Here is a 19,485-nt window from a genome sequence, read left to right as displayed (position 1 = left end):
CAGAGGGAGGCTCCGACTTTACTGAGAAGTAGGGAGTTCCTGCTTAGGCAGTGTTTTAGGTCTTCTTTCCCAGGAGGCTTTGGGGACTCCCAGTTCCGATCCTCAAGTTATTAAGATAGTCTATCGCTTGCTGAACCTTCCCTCCTCGGTAGACCCAGAGTATGACTCTTCACCTCCTGATTGGAGGCAGCTGTTGACCCAGGGATTCATTTGTGTTAATAATGCTGTCGGGCAGCTTTATAGAGCTCTTCCCTGTTACCTGGAGATTGCAAAGCCCTCTGTCATATGCAACCTGAGGAGGTTCCACAGGGAATCAGGCTTTAAGGAGGATGAGAACCAGGCGGAAATGTCCTCTGCCAAGGGGGAGATGGCCCACGACTCTTCCTTTAAGGCATTTGCATTTAATTCCAGGATAGCCCACAGCCTGGTTGTGGAGGCTTTGGAAGCTTGAGCCTCAGAATTGGAACCTTTATTCCAAATATCACAAGACTCTACCTTTTTCACCATTGCAGGCTTTGACCATCTGTTCTCCCTTTGGACTGCAACCAAAGGAGGCTGGAGGGTAAGAGGGCACAAGGGAATCAAGGTTTCCAAAATGAGGGTGAAGCCAGTAAAAGGAGGTACTTGTTGGCTCTGCTCCAAATGCACAAGGGATACTCTTCTTCCCCTGCTCCATCGGGAACACAGGTGGGGGTGGCTGGCTTCACTTCTTTGCAGCCAGGTGGGAGGAGATCACCACAAGCTTGAGACACAGTTGCTTCCATTGTCACTGCTGTCCAGTTCAAGGAGAACCTAACTGAAGGACAGTCTGGCTGCTGGGAAAGAAATCAAGTGGTTTCCAACTGTGAAGATATCTTGACCTGTAAGACTCAGTTCTGTAGATATAGAGGAGGTGAAATTGGATATGGGCAATGACACAAAACAGGTGGAATCACATTTGCCGACCATTATACAACACCCTCGATATTCAATTCTATTGAAGTCAATGGAACTTTATACCAGGCGGAGCGTATAACATGCGACTGATGAGATACTGCCTGTGTCCAATATCACCTCTAGAGACAGAAGCTATCTCAGAACAGATGTCTCCAAAGGGAAGGACTTTGAGATGGTTACTATGCCTCAAGTCATCCAGATAGTTTGTCCAGGAGATTGCCAGGGCATTGTTGATCTCAGGAATGTCTGTCTCTGTGCCACCATTCAGCCATGCCACTGAAGCCTCTTACGCTGCAGCTTTCAAGGAGGACATTAACAACACAATGTACAATAATTGAGCGTTGAACTTCTTTCAAACAAAGACTCCACCTATGGTAAGCAATCTACAATTCAATTTTGGGGCCTGTGGGAAAATTAAAATGTTCTCACTGCCTTCTGTTGAGATAGATAATGCTCCTTCTTGCAAAGAAAAAAAAGGGTATAAAAAACACACGAAGATTGAAAATAAGTAGGTGTACTTTTGGAGCAACAAAATAGCCTTGCTAATGATTCATGTTTCCCAGTCATTAATTTGTGGTTGAGCTATAACATGTAATAACAGACATGCAAAAACATTAGGAGCAGCATCTCAATGGGGCTTAAAGGTCACTGAACACTTTTTGAAGCCTTTAGATGTGGCTGAAACTCTCCCACATCCAACATATGCCAAGTTTCAGAGCCTGACTGGGCCAGTCTGGTTGTCAGTTTGTGCGTTAGACTATATTTAGGGTCTGAATATGTCTGAACTCGTACTCAAAGATGACAAATTGTATGTGGTTAACACCTTTCTTCCCTCACTGTCCTTATCACTGCTATTCAAGTCAATCTGTTTTGTGGTGAAGATAATAGCCCAGTAAGGGTAAAAGGCTATCTGGCTCTTGATCTCTAATAGTAGTTTCCAATTGCCATTTAATTCTACATGGGTTGATGCCTTATTAGTACCTCACGAGGCTGGATTCTGTTTATCTGAGAATCATGGTAAAAATTACAGTAAATGTGCAGTTCGTCTTCACTTAAACATAAGCACGGAATGACAAAAGGGCCATTTGGCCCATCAAGCCTGTTTCTTCTGCAGACACTGTACATGAAATCTACCGCACCTGTCCTCACCCAGTATCCACAGACGCACGGACCTTTCAGTAGGATCACTGGACAGCAATCAGATCCATATTCCAGGAGTGCTGAGACCACTTTATTGTCCCATTGCCACCTTGACTGAGATCAGCTAAATCAGCTGCATACCACACCTCAGTGGCATTCTCCCATTGTGAGCCTAGATAGCAATCAATAGTGGGAACCCTGGCTGATTTTTTACCCCCACCATGCTAAAGCCAAATGTAGCACCCCTACCAACACCCGCACTGGAATCAGATAACTCAGCACAGATCACAGATTGAAGCTGGAATTTTCTTGCATCTGCATCATTAAGTTCCACACTTACCTATCGGGGCACTGAGAGACCAGAGAATCCAGGGACGATTTTAACCCTACCACGCCTGGTGGAAACTTGCTGGGTGGGCAGTTCCTTACCCACCGTGGAGCCACAGGGAGCTGACTATTTAAACTGCTGTACTGAGACAACTACCCAAAGGTGGCGGGGGTCCTTCTTTACATACGCACGATTACCTCATCGGGACCCGACTGCAATTTAAACTGAACCGGTCTGAGCCAGAAACCTGTGTGGCTTTCGAGCCAGGTGAAGACAGCAGAGAAGAAGAGCTGGGGCCAGAAGAGGCCCAAACAGGTGAGTTTATTTTAGTTTCTGTGTGAGGCCAAGAGAAGCAGGATTGCTCCTCCAGGCTCCACGAGGAAAACTTAGGCCTCCTCTGCCGTAGACACAACAACCCCCCCTCCCTATTCCCAAATGCGAGACCTCTGCAAGAATGAGAATTTGATCAAACTGATTCTAAAATAAATTCACTGGTCGACATTGAGTTTACCCTTGATTTGTTACTAGTCAGTACAGATCTGGCATTATTATTATTATTATTATAAAAAGATGTTCTAACACCAGAGAATGGTTTCAGGGCTGCCTTTCATTAGCAGCCTGTTGCTTCAGTTGAGTGGGACTGCTGAGTGATGGACCACAGGGCGCTGTGTTGCGAGGGGAAAGGAACAATGGACAAGCTCACAGTTTGTACATCAAAATATTTCAACACTGCTGTTGAAATTGAATCTAAAGCACTTTATGATGTAAAGTATAATCTGCACAAGAAGTTAAAGAGCGAAATGGGACTGAGCGAGCGATATTCAGTGTATTGAACAATTTAAGAGTATAATAAAATACCATTTAATGAGGGTCATTTCTGGCTGAGAAATTATTTCAGTTTAATTGAAGTTAATGGAAAGTCATTCGGTATCTTGTGGTTCTGTTCTTGGATTAGAAAGATGCTCAAAACATAAATATTATCAGGTGTCCATAGTGGGTATAATAGATGGCAGTGAGACGCAGCAGTGCTTTTAAAACCGAGGTTTTTGTTATACAAGTGATGGAATGATCTTAATGTGACTTTGGAAATGTTTGTTATTTATGTCGACCCTGCAAAAAAGCACTGCCGAGGAATCCATATTCTCAAAAATGTTAGTGTTTTAAAATCACTTTCTTCTTCATGTTTTGTAAACATAAGAAATTTTGCGAACAGAGAAAAAAGGCTTTTTGCCTCAGCAAACCATCGCCTTTTTGGTTGATTCCAATTCCAGTTTCTTACCATGTCTGGACATGATTTTAGATTTGAGGTTAGGACCAGATCAGCCATGATCTTATTGAATGGCGGAGCAGGCTCGAGGGGCCGATTGGCCTACTCCTGCTCCTATTTCTTATGTTCTTATGTTCTTATGTCTGTCAATCCCCTCTTTCTCCAGAAACACATCTAATTGTTTCTTAAACCCATTTATACTATTTCCTTTGATTGCCTTCTCTGATAAATTATCCTTTATCTATTCTCCTTTTGTGAAATAGTTCTTCCCGTAGTCTTTATTTATTCTTAATTTTTAAATGATGTCCCCTAGTTTTTGAACCCTTTGTCAGTGTCAACAACTTGCCCTGACCTCCTGCATAATCAATCGATAATATATTAGAAATAATACATCTGCAGACACCGCCTATCAGGTTTTCCATTATAAATTCCCACATCCATATTTGTAATGAAAATTGCCCATGTAAACTTATCACACTGTAATTACACCCTCCCATCAGTGGTGGCGCTTTAGTGCCTCAGTTTTACATCTCCCAGCTCCTCAGTCTGCACTGCAGAGAGCCTCTACTTGTCTGGTTCCCAAGTTGCTGTAAATCTCGCTATTTAACCTAAAATAAACATTTAAAGTCAAAATACAATATAAAAATGAGGACAAAATGTCTAACTTTAAAATGAGGACTGAATTAGGTCTGCACACCCTGGTCCAAATATCCCCCACCCTCAAATCCTGCTTGACCTGAACACTGCACTTGGTCTTGTCTTCCCGTGCGCAAAGCCACAGGAGACAGATTAGTTCTTCCCACGGTAAGTTCACACACAATACTCCAGTTGGGGTTTAACCAGTAAAACAAAAGCAAAATACTGTGGATGCTGGAAATCTGAAATAAAAACAGAAAATGCTGGAAAACACTCAGCGGGTCAGGCAGCATCTGTGGAGAGAGAAACAGAGTTAATGTTTCAGGTCAATGACTTTTCATCAGAACTGGATAATTTTGGAGATGGACAGCTTTTAAGCAAGTGCAGAGGAAAAGGGTTTAACGAGTGCCTTATATACTACCAATATAACCTCAGGAGGGATATGGAGGGAGTGCAGCACAGATTCACTCGAAAGATACCGAGGCAATAAAAGTTAAATTATGAGGACAGGTGGCATAGACTAGGCTGTATTACCTTGAGTATAGAAGATTAAGGGGTGACCTAATGGAGGTGTTTAAGATGATTAAAGGATTTGATCGGATAAACTATTTCTTCTGGTGGCGGAGTCCAGGAAAAGGGGACAGAGCCTTAAAATTAGACCCAGGCCATTCAGGGGTGATGTAAGGAAGTGGAAATCTGGAACTCTCTTCCCCAAAAAGCTGTTGAGGATAGGTCAATTGAAAATTTCAAAACTAAGATTGATAAACTTTTATTAGGTTAGGGTATTGAGGGATGTAAACCAAGGCGGATAAATGGAGTTAAAATACAGATTAGCTATGATCTAACTGAATGGCAGGACAGACTCAAAGGGCTGAATGGCCTCCTCCTGTTCCTATGTTCCTATTTCTTTTGCTTCACTGTTTCCACTATTTTTTTTCTGTATGGCTTTCATTCTCTCCTGCCTCGAGTCCTACAACCCGCCGAAATCTTTGCACTCCTCCAATTCTGGCCTCCTGCACATCCCCGACTTCCATCCCTCCACGATTGGCGGCCGTGCCCGCAGCTGCCTAGGCCCTAAGTTCTGGAATTCCCTCCCTAAACCTCTCCACCTCTGTCTCCTCCTTTAAGACGCTCCTTAAAACTTAAAACGCTCTATGACCAAGCTTTTGGTCACCTGTCCTAACATCTCTTTATGTGGCTCAGTCTCAAATTTTGTCTGATAACGCTCCTGGGAAGAGCTTTGGGATGTTTTACTATGTTAAAGGTGCTATATAATTGCAAGTTGTTGTTTCTAAAATACTGTATGCATAAACTTGGCTGGTGACAGCACCTCTTTCGGGAATGATTGATAGACAGAGAGAGTCATGGATTACTCACTCGCCCAGCTTTATTGCTATGCCTATTTAAATCTAATTTGCACTTTTGACGTTTTTTATTCATTGCGTTGGCACACAGTCACAACTCTCCTCTCGCCTGTAGGTTAGCTCACAGCCTGTTTTAGAGTCCAAACACGATTCCTTTTTTAAACTCCCGTTTTAATCAAATGGTTACTTGATATACCTGCTCCTAGAGGGAGGGGGAAGGGGGGTTTTATGATATCACAGGTAACTGGATTGGTTGGCGTTGTGTACTGTTCTGGATTTCCCCATTGGCTGACTGTGATCTCTGTGTGTGTGTGCTTTGCAATTACCTGGACGAAGGAGGCAATTTCAGCAGGAAAGGAGGGAGTTGGGGGAAGAGAGGAAATGTGATCGGATTCATTCGACGAAAAAAAAAGGATCTGCGACCTTTAAGATTCTGCAGAATGCGGGGGTTAGTGACACCAGTGTGAATGGAAACACTGTCAAAAATCCGAGTCTAGAGTCTAGAGCTGGCGAGAGAGCAGATCGCAATGGTAGGTAAAGCAAACTATTTCACCTTTCATCTGTGTGTGTGTGTGTGTGTGGGAGGGGGAATTTGACTGATCTTCAAATATATGTCAACTGATTCTAAATGATGTGTGATTATTTATAAAGTTTGAGTCCTCCGAGCTCGCAGGAGTGATTGGAAATAGTGACTTCCTTTTCTAATACAATGATCAAAACCATGTGTTTTTAATTTCCCCTCTTCCAGTATGTGTAAACGAAAAGATCCGATTCAAGTTACAAGCTGCGTTTTATGATGAATTTCTCATCTTGTCTTTAGACATACGCGGATCTGGAAAAGTAATTGTGAAAGGGGAGGCTGAATGACCTCTTGTTCCAATGAAAGATATTTCTCTTCTGGCAAATAAAGTTTTCAAGTGGTCGCCGCTAATAATCAAAGGCGTTTAACAAAAGTAATAAAACCTCATTGTGACTGAATCATAAATAAACTTGATCATAAATAAACTTGATCATAAATAACCTCACATAGTGCCTGCAAAGACAAATATTAAAACTGAACCGACAGCGATCTGGTAATGAAGGTTATGTTTAGCGTGCTGGTCGTGGGCTTGTCTGGCTTTTCCCCTCTTCAGCAGTAAATGTCCTGGCGTCGATTTTTTAAACAGGATTGCACGCTAATGTGATAAACGTGATAACCTCTTGAGGCTTCCAAACTTCTTCGAGTGCAGTTGAATCAAATCTTCAACAACATTGACTCAACAAACTGTGCATATTTCAGGAGAAGGATGCCCCACTCCCAAAATAAAGGGTCAAAATTCAGACTCTATTCAAGGCCACTGCTGTGAAAGGGCATCCCTCTGCTTAAAACCAGCGCACTGCTATATTAGGACAGGAGCCCAGGGGGAAATATATGTCCCTGATCAAAACTAAGAGTTACTGCACGGAGGTGGTTTATGATTGAAAATGGTTGGAAGTGCATTAAAATTGCACGTTAATGCATTAAAAAGTAGCAAGCTGCAGATAGATTGCGAGCTTAAAAATAATAAGTACATGCACCGTTTATGACAGCTTGAAGCCTGGTTTAAATACACTGGTCACCTCTGCATCGCGCAGACCTGCTCCCAATTCTATTTACGGAGCGGCACGTGCCCCGCCTTCGTGTGCCAAGCGCGCACTTGTGATGGCTCAGTTAGCTGTCAGTCTAGAGAGTGGACAGCGCAGCAAGACCAGGTGTGGGTCTAAAGTCCCGCCCTCCCCCCCGTGTGTCGAGCGGTGACTGGCTGATTCGACGGATTTACCATGTCAATCACAGCAACGGTAACCCGGGGGGGGGGCGGGGCTTGCGGTGAGTTGTGCGTCATTTCGTTGTCAGGTTGTCGCTCCGCCCGCACTGACCGCTCGGTGGAAAAGGCGAGGCCTTGCCGAGATGGAGTGCGTTTTTGCTGGGCCGAGTCTCGCCTCGTTCCGCGGGCTTCGGGCCGCTCCAGGCTGGCTTCTACCATCCATTGAATTCCCTGGGATAAATTAATAATAATTGTACATAGTTATTATTTTCAAAAAAAAAGCCCGAACGAGCGAATAGGTGAACCTGCGGGCCTGGCATGAGAGGCGGGAGCGGGCTTAGTGGGGGACGGCCTGCGAGCCGAGAGGTAGTGACGGTGGGTGGGGGGAGCGATAGGCACCGGGAGGGGGAAGAGGTCGGGAGAGCCCTAGGCGGCGGGGAGCGGAACCTCTACTTTCCTTCCCCCCCCCTCTCTTTCTCCCCCCCCTCCTCTCTTTCCTCCCCCCCCTCCTTCCCCCCCCTCCTCTCTTCCTCCCCCCCCCCTCAAGGGCCGCCAAACCCGCATAACAAGAAAACCCCCCCCTCCTCTCTTTCCCCCCCCCCCTCCTCCTCTCTTTCCCCCCCCTCCTCCTCTCTTTCCCCCCCCCCTCCTCCTCTCTTCCCCCCCCCCTCCTCCTCTCTTTCCCCCCCCTCCTCCGCTCTCTTCCCCCCCCCCTCCTCCTCACTTTCCCCCCCCCCCTTCCTCTCTTCCCCCCCCCCCTCCTCTCTCTTCCCCCCCTCCTCTCTCTTCCCCCCCCCCCTCCCTTCTTCCCCCCCCCCCCCCCCTCCCTCTCTCTTCCCCCCCCCCCCTCCCTTCTCTCTTCCCCCCCCCCCCTCCCCCCTCCTCTCTTCCCCCCCCCCTCCTTCCTCCCCCCCCCCTCTCTTCCTCCCCCCCTCTCCCCCCCCCCCTCCCTTCTTCTCTCTCCCCCCCCCCCTCCCTTCTTCTCTTCCCCCCCCCCCTCTCTCCCCCCCCCCTCCCTTCTTCTCTTCCCCCCCCCCCCCCCTTCTTCTCTTCCCCCCCCCCTCCTCTCCCCCCCTCCCTTCTTCTCTTTCCCCCCCCCCTCCCTTCTTCTCTTCCCCCCCCCCCTCCCTTCTCTTCCCCCCCCCCCTCCCTTCTTCTCTTCCCCCCCCCCCTCCCTTCTCTCTTCCCCCCCCCCCCCTCCCTTCTTCTCTTCCCCCCCCCCCCTCCCTTCTCTCTCCTCCCCCCCCTCCTTCTTCTCTCCCCCCCCCCCCTCCTTCTCTTCCCCCCCCCCCCCCTCCTTCTTCCCTCTTCCGCCCCCCCCCCCCCCCTCTTCTCTTCCCCCCCCCCCTCCCTTCTTCGCTTCCCCCCCCCCCTCTCGCAACCCCCCCCGCCACCCACACCTTCTTCTCTTCCCCCCCCCCCCCCTCTTCCGCCCCCCCCGCCCTCCCTTCTGCTCTCCCCCCCCCCCCCCTCCCTTCTTCTCTTCCCCCCCCCCCCCCTCCCTTCTTCTCTTCCCCCCCCCCCCTACCTTCTTCTCTTCCCCCCCCCCCCTCCCTCTTCTTCTCGCCCCCCCCCGCCCCCCCCCCTCCCTTCTTCTCTCCCCCCCCCCCCCTCCCTTCTCTCTTCCCCCCCCCCTCCTTCTTCTCCCCCCCCCCCCCCTCCCTTCTTCTCTTCCCCCCCCCCCCCCTCCCCCCCCCCCCTCCCTTCTCTTCCCCCCCCCCCCCCTCCCTTCTTCTCTTCCCCCCCCCCCCCCTCCCTTCTTCTCTTCCCCCCCCCCCCCTCCCTTCTTCTCTCCCCCCCCCCCCCCCTCCCTTCTTCTCTTCCCCCCCCCCCCCCCTCCCCCGCCGCTCCAACGCCCCCCCCCCCCTCCCTCTCTCTTCCCCCCCCCCCCTCCCTTCTCTTCCCCCCCCCCCCCCCCCCTCCCTTCTTCTCTTCCCCCCCCCCCCCCCCTCCCTTCTTCTCTTCCCCCCCCCCCCCCCCTCCCTTCTTCTCTTCCCCCCCCCCCTCCCTTCTTCTCTTCCCCCCCCCCCCCTCCCTTCTTCTCTTCCCCCCCCCCCCTCCCTTCTTCTCTTCCCCCCCCCCCCCTCCTTCTTCTCTTCCCCCCCCCCCCCTCCCTTCTTCTCTTCCCCCCCCCCCCCTCCCTTCTTCTCTTCCCCCCCCCCCCCCTCCCTTCTTCTCTTCCCCCCCCCCCCCTCCCCCTCCCTCACCTCTTCCCCCCCCCCCCCCCCCCTTCTCTTCCCCCCCCCCCCTCCCTCTCTCTTCCCCCCCCCCCCCCTCCCCTTCTTCCCCCCCCCCCCCCCCCCCTCCTTCTCCCCCCCCCCCCCCCTCCCTCAACTCTCCCCCCCCCCCCCCCCTCCCTCTTCTCTCCCCCCCCCCCCCCCTCCCCTCTTCTCTTCCCCCCCCCCCCCTCCCTTCTTCTCTTCCCCCCCCCCCCCTCCCTCTTCTCTTCCCCCCCCCCCCCCTCCTCTTCCCCCCCCCCCCCCCTCTTCCCCCCCTCCCCCCCCCCTTCCCCCCCCCCCCCTCCCTTCTTCTCTTCCCCCCCCCCCCCCCTCCCTTCTTCTCTTCCCCCCCCCCCCCCTCCCTTCTTCTCTTCCCCCCCCCCCCCCTCCCTTCTTCTCTTCCCCCCCCCCCCTCCCTTCTTCTCTCCCCCCCCCCCCTCCCTTCTTCTCTTCCCCCCCCCCCCCTCCCTTCTTCTCTCTCCCCCGCCCCCCCCCTCCCTTCTTCTTCCCCCCCCCCCCCCTCCCTTCTTCTCTCCCCCCCCCCCCCTCCCTCTCTCCCCCCCCCCCCTCCCTTCTCTTCTCCCCCCCCCCCCCCTCCCTCTTCTCTCCCCCCCCCCCCTCCCTTCTTCTCTTCCCCCCCCCCCCTCCCTTCTTCTCTTCCCCCCCCCCCCCCCCCCCTTCTTCTCTTCCCCCCCCCCCCCCCTCCCTCTCTCTTCCCCCCCCCCCCCCCCTCCCTTCTCCTCCCCCCCCCCCCCCCTCCCTTCTTCCTCCCCCCCCCCCCTCCCTTCTTCTCTTCCCCCCCCCCCCCCTCCCTTCTTCTCTTCCCCCCCCCCCCCCCCCCTCCCCCCCCCCAACCCTTCCTCCCCCCCCCCCCCTCCCTTCTTCTCTCCCCCAACGACCCCCCCAACCCCCCAACCCAACAAAACCCCAAACAAACCCACCCCCCCCCCCCCTCTTCTCTTCCCCCCCCCCCCTCCCTTCTTCCTCCCCCCCCCCCCCTCTCCCCCCCCCCCCTCCCTTCTTCCTTCCCCCCCCCCCCCCCCCCCCCTCCCTTCTTCTCTCCTCCCCCCCCCTCCCTTCTTCTCTCCCCCCCCCCCTCCCTTCTTCTCTTCCCCCCCCCCCCCTCCCTTCTTCTCTTCCTCCCCCCCCCCCCCTCCCTTCTTCTCTTCCTCCCCCCCCCCCCCTCCCTTCTTCTCTTCCCCCCCCCCCCTCCTTCTTCTCTTCCTCCCCCCCCCCCTCCCTTCTTCTCTTCCCCCCCCCCCTCCCTTCTTCTCTTCCCCCCCCCCCCCCCCCTCCCTTCTTCTCTTCCCCCCCCCCCCCTCCCTTCTTCCTTCCTCCCCCCCCCCCCTTCTTCTCTTCCTCCCCCCCCCTCCCTTCTTCTCTTCCTCCCCCCCCTCCCTTCTTCTCTTCCTCCCCCCCCCCCCCCTTCTTCTCTTCCTCCCCCCCCCTCCCTTCTTCTCTTCCTCCCCCCCCCCCCTCCCTTCTTCTCTTCCTCCCCCCCCCCCTCCCTTCTTCTCTTCCTCCCCCCCCCCCCTCCCTTCTTCTCTTCCTCCCCCCCCCCCCCCCCCCCCCTCCCTTCTTCTCTTCCTCCCCCCCCCCCCCCCCCCCTCCCTTCTTCTCTTCCTCCCCCCCCCCCCCCTCCCTTCTCCTCCCCCCCCTCCCTTCTTCTCTTCCTCCCCCCCCCCTCCCTTCTTCTCTTCCTCCCCCCCCCCTCCCTTCTTCTCTTCCTCCCCCCCCCCCCTTCTTCTCTTCCTCCCCCCCTCCCTTCTTCTCTTCCTCCCCCCCTCCCTTCTTCTCTTCCTCCCCCCCCCCCCCTCCCTTCTTCTCTTCCTCCCCCCCCCCCTCCCTTCTTCTCTTCCCCCCCCCCCCCTCCCTTCTTCTCTTCCCCCCCCCCCCCTTCTTCTCTTCCTCCCCCCCCCCCCCCTTCTTCTCTTCCTCCCCCCCCCCCCTCCCTTCTTCTCTTCCTCCCCCCCCCCCCTCCCTTCTTCTCTTCCTCCCCCCCCCCCTCCCTTCTTCTCTTCCTCCTCCCCCCCCCCCCTCCCTTCTTCTCTTCCTCCCCCCCCCTCCCCCCCCCCCCCTCCCTTCTTCTCTTCCTCCCCCCCCCCCCCCCCCCTCCCTTCTTCTCTTCCTCCCCCCCCCCCCCCCCTCCCTTCTTCTCTTCCTCCCCCCCCCCTCCCTTCTTCTCTTCCTCCCCCCCCCTCCTTCTCTCTTCCCCCCCCCCTCCCTTCTTCTCTTCCTCCCCCCCCCCCTTCTCTCTCCCCCTCCCTTCTTCTCTTCCTCCCCCCCCCCCCTCCCTTCTTCTCTTCCTCCCCCCCCCCCCCTCCCTTCTTCTTCCCCCCCCCCCCTCCCTTCTTCTTCCCCCCCCCCCCCCTTCTTCTCTTCCTCCCCCCCCCCCCTCCCTTCTTCTCTTCCTCCCCCCCCCCCTCCCTTCTTCTCTTCCTCCCCCCCCCCCCTCCCTTCTTCTCTTCCTCCCCCCCCCCCCCTCCCTTCTTCTCTTCCTCCCCCCCCCCCCCTCCCTTCTTCTCTTCCCCCCCCCCCCCCTCCCTTCTTCTCTTCCCCCCCCCCCCCCTCCCTTCTTCTCTTCCTCCCCCCCCCCCCTCCCTTCTTCTCTTCCCCCCCCCCCCCTCCCTTCTTCTCTTCCTCCCCCCCCCCCCCCTCCCTTCTTCTCTTCCTCCCCCCCCCCCCTCCCTTCTTCTCTTCCTCCCCCCCCCCCCCTCCCTTCTTCTCTTCCCCCCCCCCCCCTCCCTTCTTCTCTTCCCCCCCCCCCCCCTCCCTTCTTCTCTTCCCCCCCCCCCCCCTCCCTTCTTCTCTTCCCCCCCCCCCCTCCCTTCTTCTCTTCCCCCCCCCCCCCCCCTCCCTTCTTCTCTTCCCCCCCCCCCCCTCCCTTCTTCTCTTCCCCCCCCCCCCCCCTCCCTTCTTCTCTTCCCCCCCCCCCCCCCTCCCTTCTTCTCTTCCCCCCCCCCCCCCCTCCCTTCTTCTCTTCCCCCCCCCCCCCTCCCTTCTTCTCTTCCCCCCCCCCCCTCCCTTCTTCTCTTCCCCCCCCCCCCCCTCCCTTCTTCTCTTCCCCCCCCCCCCCCTCCCTTCTTCTCTCCCCCCCCCCCCCTCCTTCTTCTCTTCCCCCCCCCCCCCTCCCTTCTTCTCTTCCCCCCCCCCCTCCCTTCTTCTCTCCCCCCCCCCCCCCTCCCTTCTTCTCTTCCCCCCCCCCCCTCCCTTCTTCTCTTCCCCCCCCCCCCTCCCCTCCCCCCCCCCCCCCCCCTCCCCCCCCCTCCCCCCCCCCCCCTCCCCCCCCCTCCCCCCCCCCCCCCCCCCCCCTTCTTCTCTTCCCCCCCCCCCCCCTCCCCTCCCCCCCCCTCCCCTCCCCCCCCCCCCTCCCCCCCCTCCCCCCCTCCCCCCCCCCTCCCTTCTTCTCTTCCCCCCCCCCCCCTCCCTTCTTCTCTTCCCCCCCCCCCTCCCTTCTTCTCTTCCCCCCCCCCCCCCTTCCCCCCCCCCCTTCCCCCCCTCCCTTCTTCTCTTCCCCCCCCCCCCCTCCCTTCTTCTCTTCCCCCCCCCCCCTCCCTTCTTCTCTTCCCCCCCCTCCCTCCCCCCCTTCCCCCCCCCCCCTTCCCCCCCCCTCCTTCTTCTCTTCCCCCCCCCCTCCCTTCTTCTTCCCCCCCCCCTCCCTTCTTCTCTTCCCCCCCCCCTCCCTTCTTCTCTTCCCCCCCCCCCCCTCCCTTCTTCTCTTCCCCCCCCCCCCCTCCCTTCTTCTCTTCCCCCCCCCCCCCCTCCCTTCTTCTCTTCCCCCCCCCCCCCCCTCCCTCCCCCCCCCCTCCCTTCTTCTCTTCCCCCCCCCCTCCCTTCTTCTCTTCCCCCCCCCCTCCCTTCTTCTCTTCCCCCCCCCCCTCCCTTCTTCTCTTCCCCCCCCCCTCCCTTCTTCTCTTCCCCCCCCCCCCCCTCCCTTCTTCTCTTCCCCCCCCCCCCCCTCCCTTCTTCTCTTCCCCCCCCCCCCCCCTCCTTCTTCTCTTCCCCCCCCCCCCCCCCCCCCCCTCCCTTCTTCTCTTCCCCCCCCCCCCCCCCCCCCCCCTCCCTTCTTCTCTTCCCCCCCCCCCCCCCCCCCCCCCCCCTCCCTTCTTCTCTTCCCCCCCCCCCCCCTCCCTTCTTCTCTTCCTCCCCCCCCCCTCCCTTCTTCTCTTCCTCCCCCCCCCCCCCCCCTCCCTTCTTCTCTTCCTCCCCCCCCCCCCCCCCCCCCCTCCCTTCTTCTCTTCCTCCCCCCCCCCCCCCCTCCCTTCTTCTCTTCCTCCCCCCCCCCCCCCCCTCCCTTCTTCTCTTCCTCCCCCCCCCTCCCTTCTTCTCTTCCTCCCCCCCCCCTCCCTTCTTCTCTTCCTCCCCCCCCCTCCCTTCTTCTCTTCCTCCCCCCCCCCTCCCTTCTTCTCTTCCTCCCCCCCCCCCCCCTTCTTCTCTCCTCCCCCCCCCTCCCTTCTTCTCTTCCTCCCCCCCCCCCTCCCTTCTTCTCTTCCCCCCCCCCCCCCTCCCTTCTTCTCTTCCCCCCCCCCCCCCTCCCTTCTTCTCTTCCTCCCCCCCCCCCCCCTTCTCTCTCCCCCCCCCCCCCTCCCTTCTTCTCTTCCTCCCCCCCCCCCCCCTCCCTTCTTCTCTTCCCCCCCCCCCCCTCCCTTCTTCTCTTCCCCCCCCCCCCCCTCCCTTCTTCTCTTCCCCCCCCCCCCCCTCCCTTCTTCTCTTCCCCCCCCCCCCCCCCTCCCTTCTTCTCTTCCCCCCCCCCCCCCCTCCCTTCTTCTCTCCCCCCCCCCCCTCCCTTCTTCTCTTCCCCCCCCCCCCCCCTCCCTTCTTCTCTTCCCCCCCCCCCCCTCCCTCTTCTCTCCCCCCCCCCCCCCCCCTTCTTCTCTTCCCCCCCCCCCCCCCTCCCTTCTTCTCTTCCCCCCCCCCCCCCCCTCCCTTCTTCTCTCCCCCCCCCCCCCCCTCCCTTCTTCTCTCCCCCCCCCCCCCCCCCCTCCCTTCTTCTCTCCCCCCCCCCCCCTCCCTTCTTCTCTCCCCCCCCCCCTCCCTTCTTCTCTCCCCCCCCCCCTCTTCTCTCCCCCCCCTCCCTCCTTCTCTCCCCCCCCCCCTCCCTTCTTCTCTCCCCCCCCTCCCTTCTTCTCTCCCCCCCCCCCCCCTTCTTCTCTTCCCCCCCCCCCCCCTTCTTCTCTTCCCCCCCCCCCCCCTTCTTCTCTTCCCCCCCCCCCCCCCTTCTTCTCTTCCCCCCCCCCCCCCTCTTCTCTTCCCCCCCCCTCCCTTCTTCTCTTCCCCCCCCCTCTCTCTCCCCCCCCTCCCTTCTCTCTTCCCCCCCCCCTCCCTTCTTCTCTTCCCCCCCCCCCCCCTCCTCTTCCTCCCCCCCCCCCCCCCCCCCCCCCCCCCCCCCCCCCCCCCCCCCCCCTCCCTTCTTCTCTTCCCCCCCCCCCTCCCTTCTTCTCTTCCCCCCCCCTCCCTTCTTCTCTCCCCCCCCCCCCCCTTCTCTTCCCCCCCCCCCCCCTTCTCTTCCCCCCCCCCCCCTCTCCCTTCTTCTCTTCCCCCCCCCCCCCCTCCCTTCTTCTCTTCCCCCCCCCCCCCTCCCTTCTTCTCTTCCTCCCCCCCCCCCCCTCCCTTCTTCTCTTCCTCCCCCCCCCCCCCTCCCTTCTTCTCTTCCTCCCCCCCCCCCCCCTCCCTTCTTCTCTTCCTCCCCCCCCCCCCCTCCCTTCTTCTCTTCCTCCCCCCCCCCCCTCCCTTCTTCTCTTCCTCCCCCCCCCCCCCCTCCCTTCTTCTCTTCCCCCCCCCCCCCCCCCTCCCTTCTTCTCTCCTCCCCCCCCCCCCCCCCTCCCTTCTTCTCTTCCTCCCCCCCCCCCCTCCCTTCTTCTCTTCCTCCCCCCCCCCCCCTCCCTTCTTCTCTTCCTCCCCCCCCCCCCCTCCCTTCTTCTCTTCCTCCCCCCCCCCCCCTCCCTTCTTCTCTTCCTCCCCCCCCCCCCTCCCTTCTTCTCTTCCTCCCCCCCCCCCTCCCTTCTTCTCTTCCTCCCCCCCCCCCCCCCCCTCCCTTCTTCTCTTCCTCCCCCCCCCCCCCTCCCTTCTTCTCTTCCTCCCCCCCCCCCCCTCCCTTCTTCTCTTCCTCCCCCCCCCCCCCTCCCTTCTTCTCTTCCTCCCCCCCCCCCCCTCCCTTCTTCTCTTCCTCCCCCCCCCCCCTCCCTTCTTCTCTTCCTCCCCCCCCCCCCTCCCTTCTTCTCTTCCCCCCCCCCCCCCCCTCCCTTCTTCTCTTCCCCCCCCCCCCCCCCTTCTTCTCTTCCTCCCCCCCCCCCCCCCTCCCTTCTTCTCTTCCTCCCCCCCCCCCCTCCCTTCTTCTCTTCCTCCCCCCCCCCCCTCCCTTCTTCTCTTCCTCCCCCCCCCCCCTCCCTTCTTCTCTTCCCCCCCCCCCCCCCTCCCTTCTTCTCTTCCCCCCCCCCCCCTCCCTTCTTCTCTTCCCCCCCCCCCCCCTCCCTTCTTCTCTTCCCCCCCCCCCCCCCCCCCTCCCTTCTTCTCTTCCCCCCCCCCCCCCTCCCTTCTTCTCTTCCCCCCCCCCCCCCCTCCCTTCTTCTCTTCCCCCCCCCCCCCCCCTCCCTTCTTCTCTTCCCCCCCCCCCCCCTCCCTTCTTCTCTTCCCCCCCCCTCCCTTCTTCTCTTCCCCCCCCCCCCCCCCCCCCCCTCCCTTCTTCTCTTCCCCCCCCCCCCCCCCCCCTTCTTCTCTTCCCCCCCCCCCCCCCCCCCTTCTTCTCTCCCCCCCCCCCCCCCCTTCTTCTCTTCCCCCCCCCCCCCCCTTCTTCTCTTCCCCCCCCCCCCCTTCTTCTCTTCCCCCCCCCCCCCCCTTCTTCTCTTCCCCCCCCCCCCCCCTTCTTCTCTTCCCCCCCCCCCCCCCCTTCTCCCCCCCCCCCCCCTTCTTCTCCCCCCCCCCCCCCCCCCTTCTTCTCTCCCCCCCCCCCCCCTTCTTCTCTCCCCCCCCCCCCCCCTTCTTCTCTCCCCCCCCCCCCCCCCCCCTTCTTCTCTCCCCCCCCCCCCCCCCCCTTCTTCTCTTCCCCCCCCCCCCCCCCCCCCCCCCTTCTTCTCTTCCCCCCCCCCCCCCCTTCTTCTCTTCCCCCCCCCCCCCCCTTCTTCTCTCCCCCCCCCCCCCCCCCTCCCTTCTTCTCTCCCCCCCCCCCCCTCCCTTCTCTCTCCCCCCCCCCCCCCCTCCCTTCTTCTCTCCCCCCCCCCCCCCCTCCTTCTTCTCTCCCCCCCCCCCCCCCCCCCCCCCCCCCCCCCCCCCCAACCAGTTCAGTCTCTAAATTGCAACATCTGCCTAGACAGAAACAGGGAAGAACTAGCTTGTATAACTGTAGGACAGCCAATCAAATACTTGTTGAAGTGCAGTCACTGTTATGTGGGCAAATGCAGCAGCCAATTTGCACACTGCAAGGTCCCACAAACTGCAAATGAGATAATGGATCTGTTAATCTGTCTTGATGGTATTGGTTGAGGGAGGAATGTTGGCAGGGGCTGTGGGAGATCTCCCAGCCGAGTAATTTTCAGAAGAGATACACAGACAGCAAATGTTGGATTTAGAAAACATTAGGTTGCGCGTACATGCACTCAAACCAGTTTCATATGCAGTGCTTTTTTAGCAGTGCTCTATCTGGTTTCAGATTGGCAGGAGTGTGATCATCCAGTGTCTGCCATATCCCTCGCACCACAATGTGTTCAAAGTGTTGTTTTGGTTGCAGCTTGTAGTTTTCTTTAACTGGAAATTCAACTAATTCTGTTATTTAGTGAGTCCTAGGCTGTTTAATGTTGTGATGTCCTAGTTTAAATGTGACACTTTGTAGGAATGCTTTCAGTATGCTCCTCTTTTACCTCCCCTACTGACGTCACAGGAGAGGACTGCACTAGCGCCTTGTCTTTAACAAATCTTGCTCCCTCGCTGCTCTAGTGACTTTCCTGTCCTTCACTGTATCTGTACAATCAGAACTTGCCTTCAGATGTTCTCGTCCCATTGTCAGCATCAGTGCCAAACAAAACCCCTCAGCTCCAGAAGTTCAGCAACATTTAGAAGGACTGGAAATTGCATCGAGTCACTGGAAGCAATTTTCCCGAAAGAGTTCTTGTTGAACTTTACACAAATCAAATTTGTATTTAACTGATCTTCCAGTTGTCTTGATGCAGCTTTCTCTTTGTGCTGCAAGGTGACAAGCACTCATGTAAGGATTTCGGGTATCATTCAATTGTGGTGGTCCTTAAGTGGGACCTGAATTTGAGTTTGCAGTGACTGACTGATGTCTGTTATTTTATGCAATATTGGGATCTCTCTTAACCATAGAATATTTTCCAAGATGAGCAGGAAGGTGCACAATGATTGACTCGTGGCTGGAAAATGCTTGGCTTAGATTCTTCCGGATATCGGGCACTTGCATCTGAAAGAGAATTAAATGTATCAAGGGACGATTGCAAGACCATCCCCTCAAAAATATCTGAAAAGCTGCATTGAACCTTGTGTTGGCTCATAAAGCCAGCAACAAAGGCTTTGGATGGTAGGAGTCTTTGTTCCCTGATCTCCTATAGTCTTGGTCACCTGTCAGCTCAGCCTCTGGTACGGAATTGAGAGCTGGAGTTTCCATTTGTTGTCAAGGCATTCCAATTATCAACTGGCATTCTGAGTATTTTTATGGCCATTGTCGGTCTTAAGCAGTCATCTTGGCTCAGAAATCGACTAGTCAGTTTGAAGAATGAGTCTCTCAAGATCATGCCCTATGGCTGACAGTCCCCTGGCACCAATATTCATCTGTCATGTTTGTCCTTTGCCATCCAGAGCTTTTCCCAGAAATTGACCAGCCTTGTTGAGGTGGTTTTGCTCCTTCAAGTAGTCTTTTTAGATGTTGGAATCACATGACATTGGTGCCATTTGCTGAAAAGCTGAGTTCCTACTTTGAGGGAGTGGATGCATGTCCCTCTTCACTTCAGACTCCAGTGTGGCAGGACAGTACCACAACTGATTGGCTCTGGTGGAGCTTGCCCACTTGGTGTTTTTTTTCTCATGCAGACTGCATAGAAGGGGCAAAGACTGTTGGGGTTTCCTTTCAGCCAGGCCACTGAAGTCTGATCCATCCCTGCTTGTCCAATAACCTGCAGACTTGAAGCAGGAAATTCTGAGTCTTGGGGAAAAGAAACATTCAAATTATCCAACCCCAAGTTCTGAGCTGCAGGCACAGTATTAGATGATGTGGACTTTATGGCAGAACCCATTTGCATAGTTTGTGCATGGGAGCCCACTTGCGCTCTGATCTTCAGCATGCGCAGCTAAGCATATTTTACACATCCCGTGTAGTGTAATGACAGCGTAGTCTGCTGCACTTCGTATTCACACCTAGTGCTTTTTGAGTTTTCCCAGATTATGGTGCTAAAGTTCTCTACCACCCTTCAACGCTTGTTAGTGTTAAGCATATGTGGCAAGATGAGCATTTTTTTGTAAATATAGATGGTAGAATTTAGATTGCCCAGGGCTTGTCACCTCTGACACTAAAGCTGCCTTTTTATATTGGAATTAGATTCTACCTCCTGGATTCGTTGAGACTGGCCAGCAGGAAGATCAGTTTTATTACTGCAAGCATCCCACTAATGTCTGTAAAAGCATCTTAAGCTACACTAGGATGTTTGTGTCCTTTTGCATATTCTCCTTCACTTTTTCTAATCTTTTTCAACTTTGATGATATACAGTGGGCCCTGGGCCTTCACCTGGATTTCCATTTTTAAAATTCATCTGGCAACTAAACTTTTACTTAGAATTTACAGCACAGAAACAGCCATTCGCCCCAATC

The 19,485-nt window shown here is 57.0% G+C and overlaps 1 protein-coding gene across 3 annotated transcripts in view; it reads left to right on the top strand.

Annotated features, from left to right (window-relative positions):
- Positions 1 to 5,983: 5,983 nt before the first annotated feature.
- The window catches only part of stk40 (serine/threonine kinase 40), a 92,174-nt gene continuing 78,672 nt past the window's right edge, over positions 5,984 to 19,485 (top strand). Inside the window, exon 1 of one of the 3 annotated variants that reach the window (XM_068006428.1) lies at positions 5,984 to 6,205. Coding sequence is in view for 2 of the 3 variants with exons in the window: in XM_068006426.1 (XP_067862527.1) it covers positions 7,774 to 7,821 (48 nt within the window). In the remaining variant the exon portion in view is untranslated. Of the gene's footprint in view, positions 6,206 to 7,549; positions 7,822 to 19,485 lie in introns of those variants that run through there. The other 2 variants (XM_068006427.1, XM_068006426.1) reach the window with 2 other exon arrangements.

The sequence above is a fragment of the Heptranchias perlo genome, chromosome 26 (genome assembly GCF_035084215.1).
Source record: "Heptranchias perlo isolate sHepPer1 chromosome 26, sHepPer1.hap1, whole genome shotgun sequence".
Lineage (NCBI taxonomy): Eukaryota > Metazoa > Chordata > Chondrichthyes > Hexanchiformes > Hexanchidae > Heptranchias > Heptranchias perlo.
Note: the sequence above shows the minus strand (reverse complement) of the source record. Positions and strands in the feature narration are given on the sequence as shown.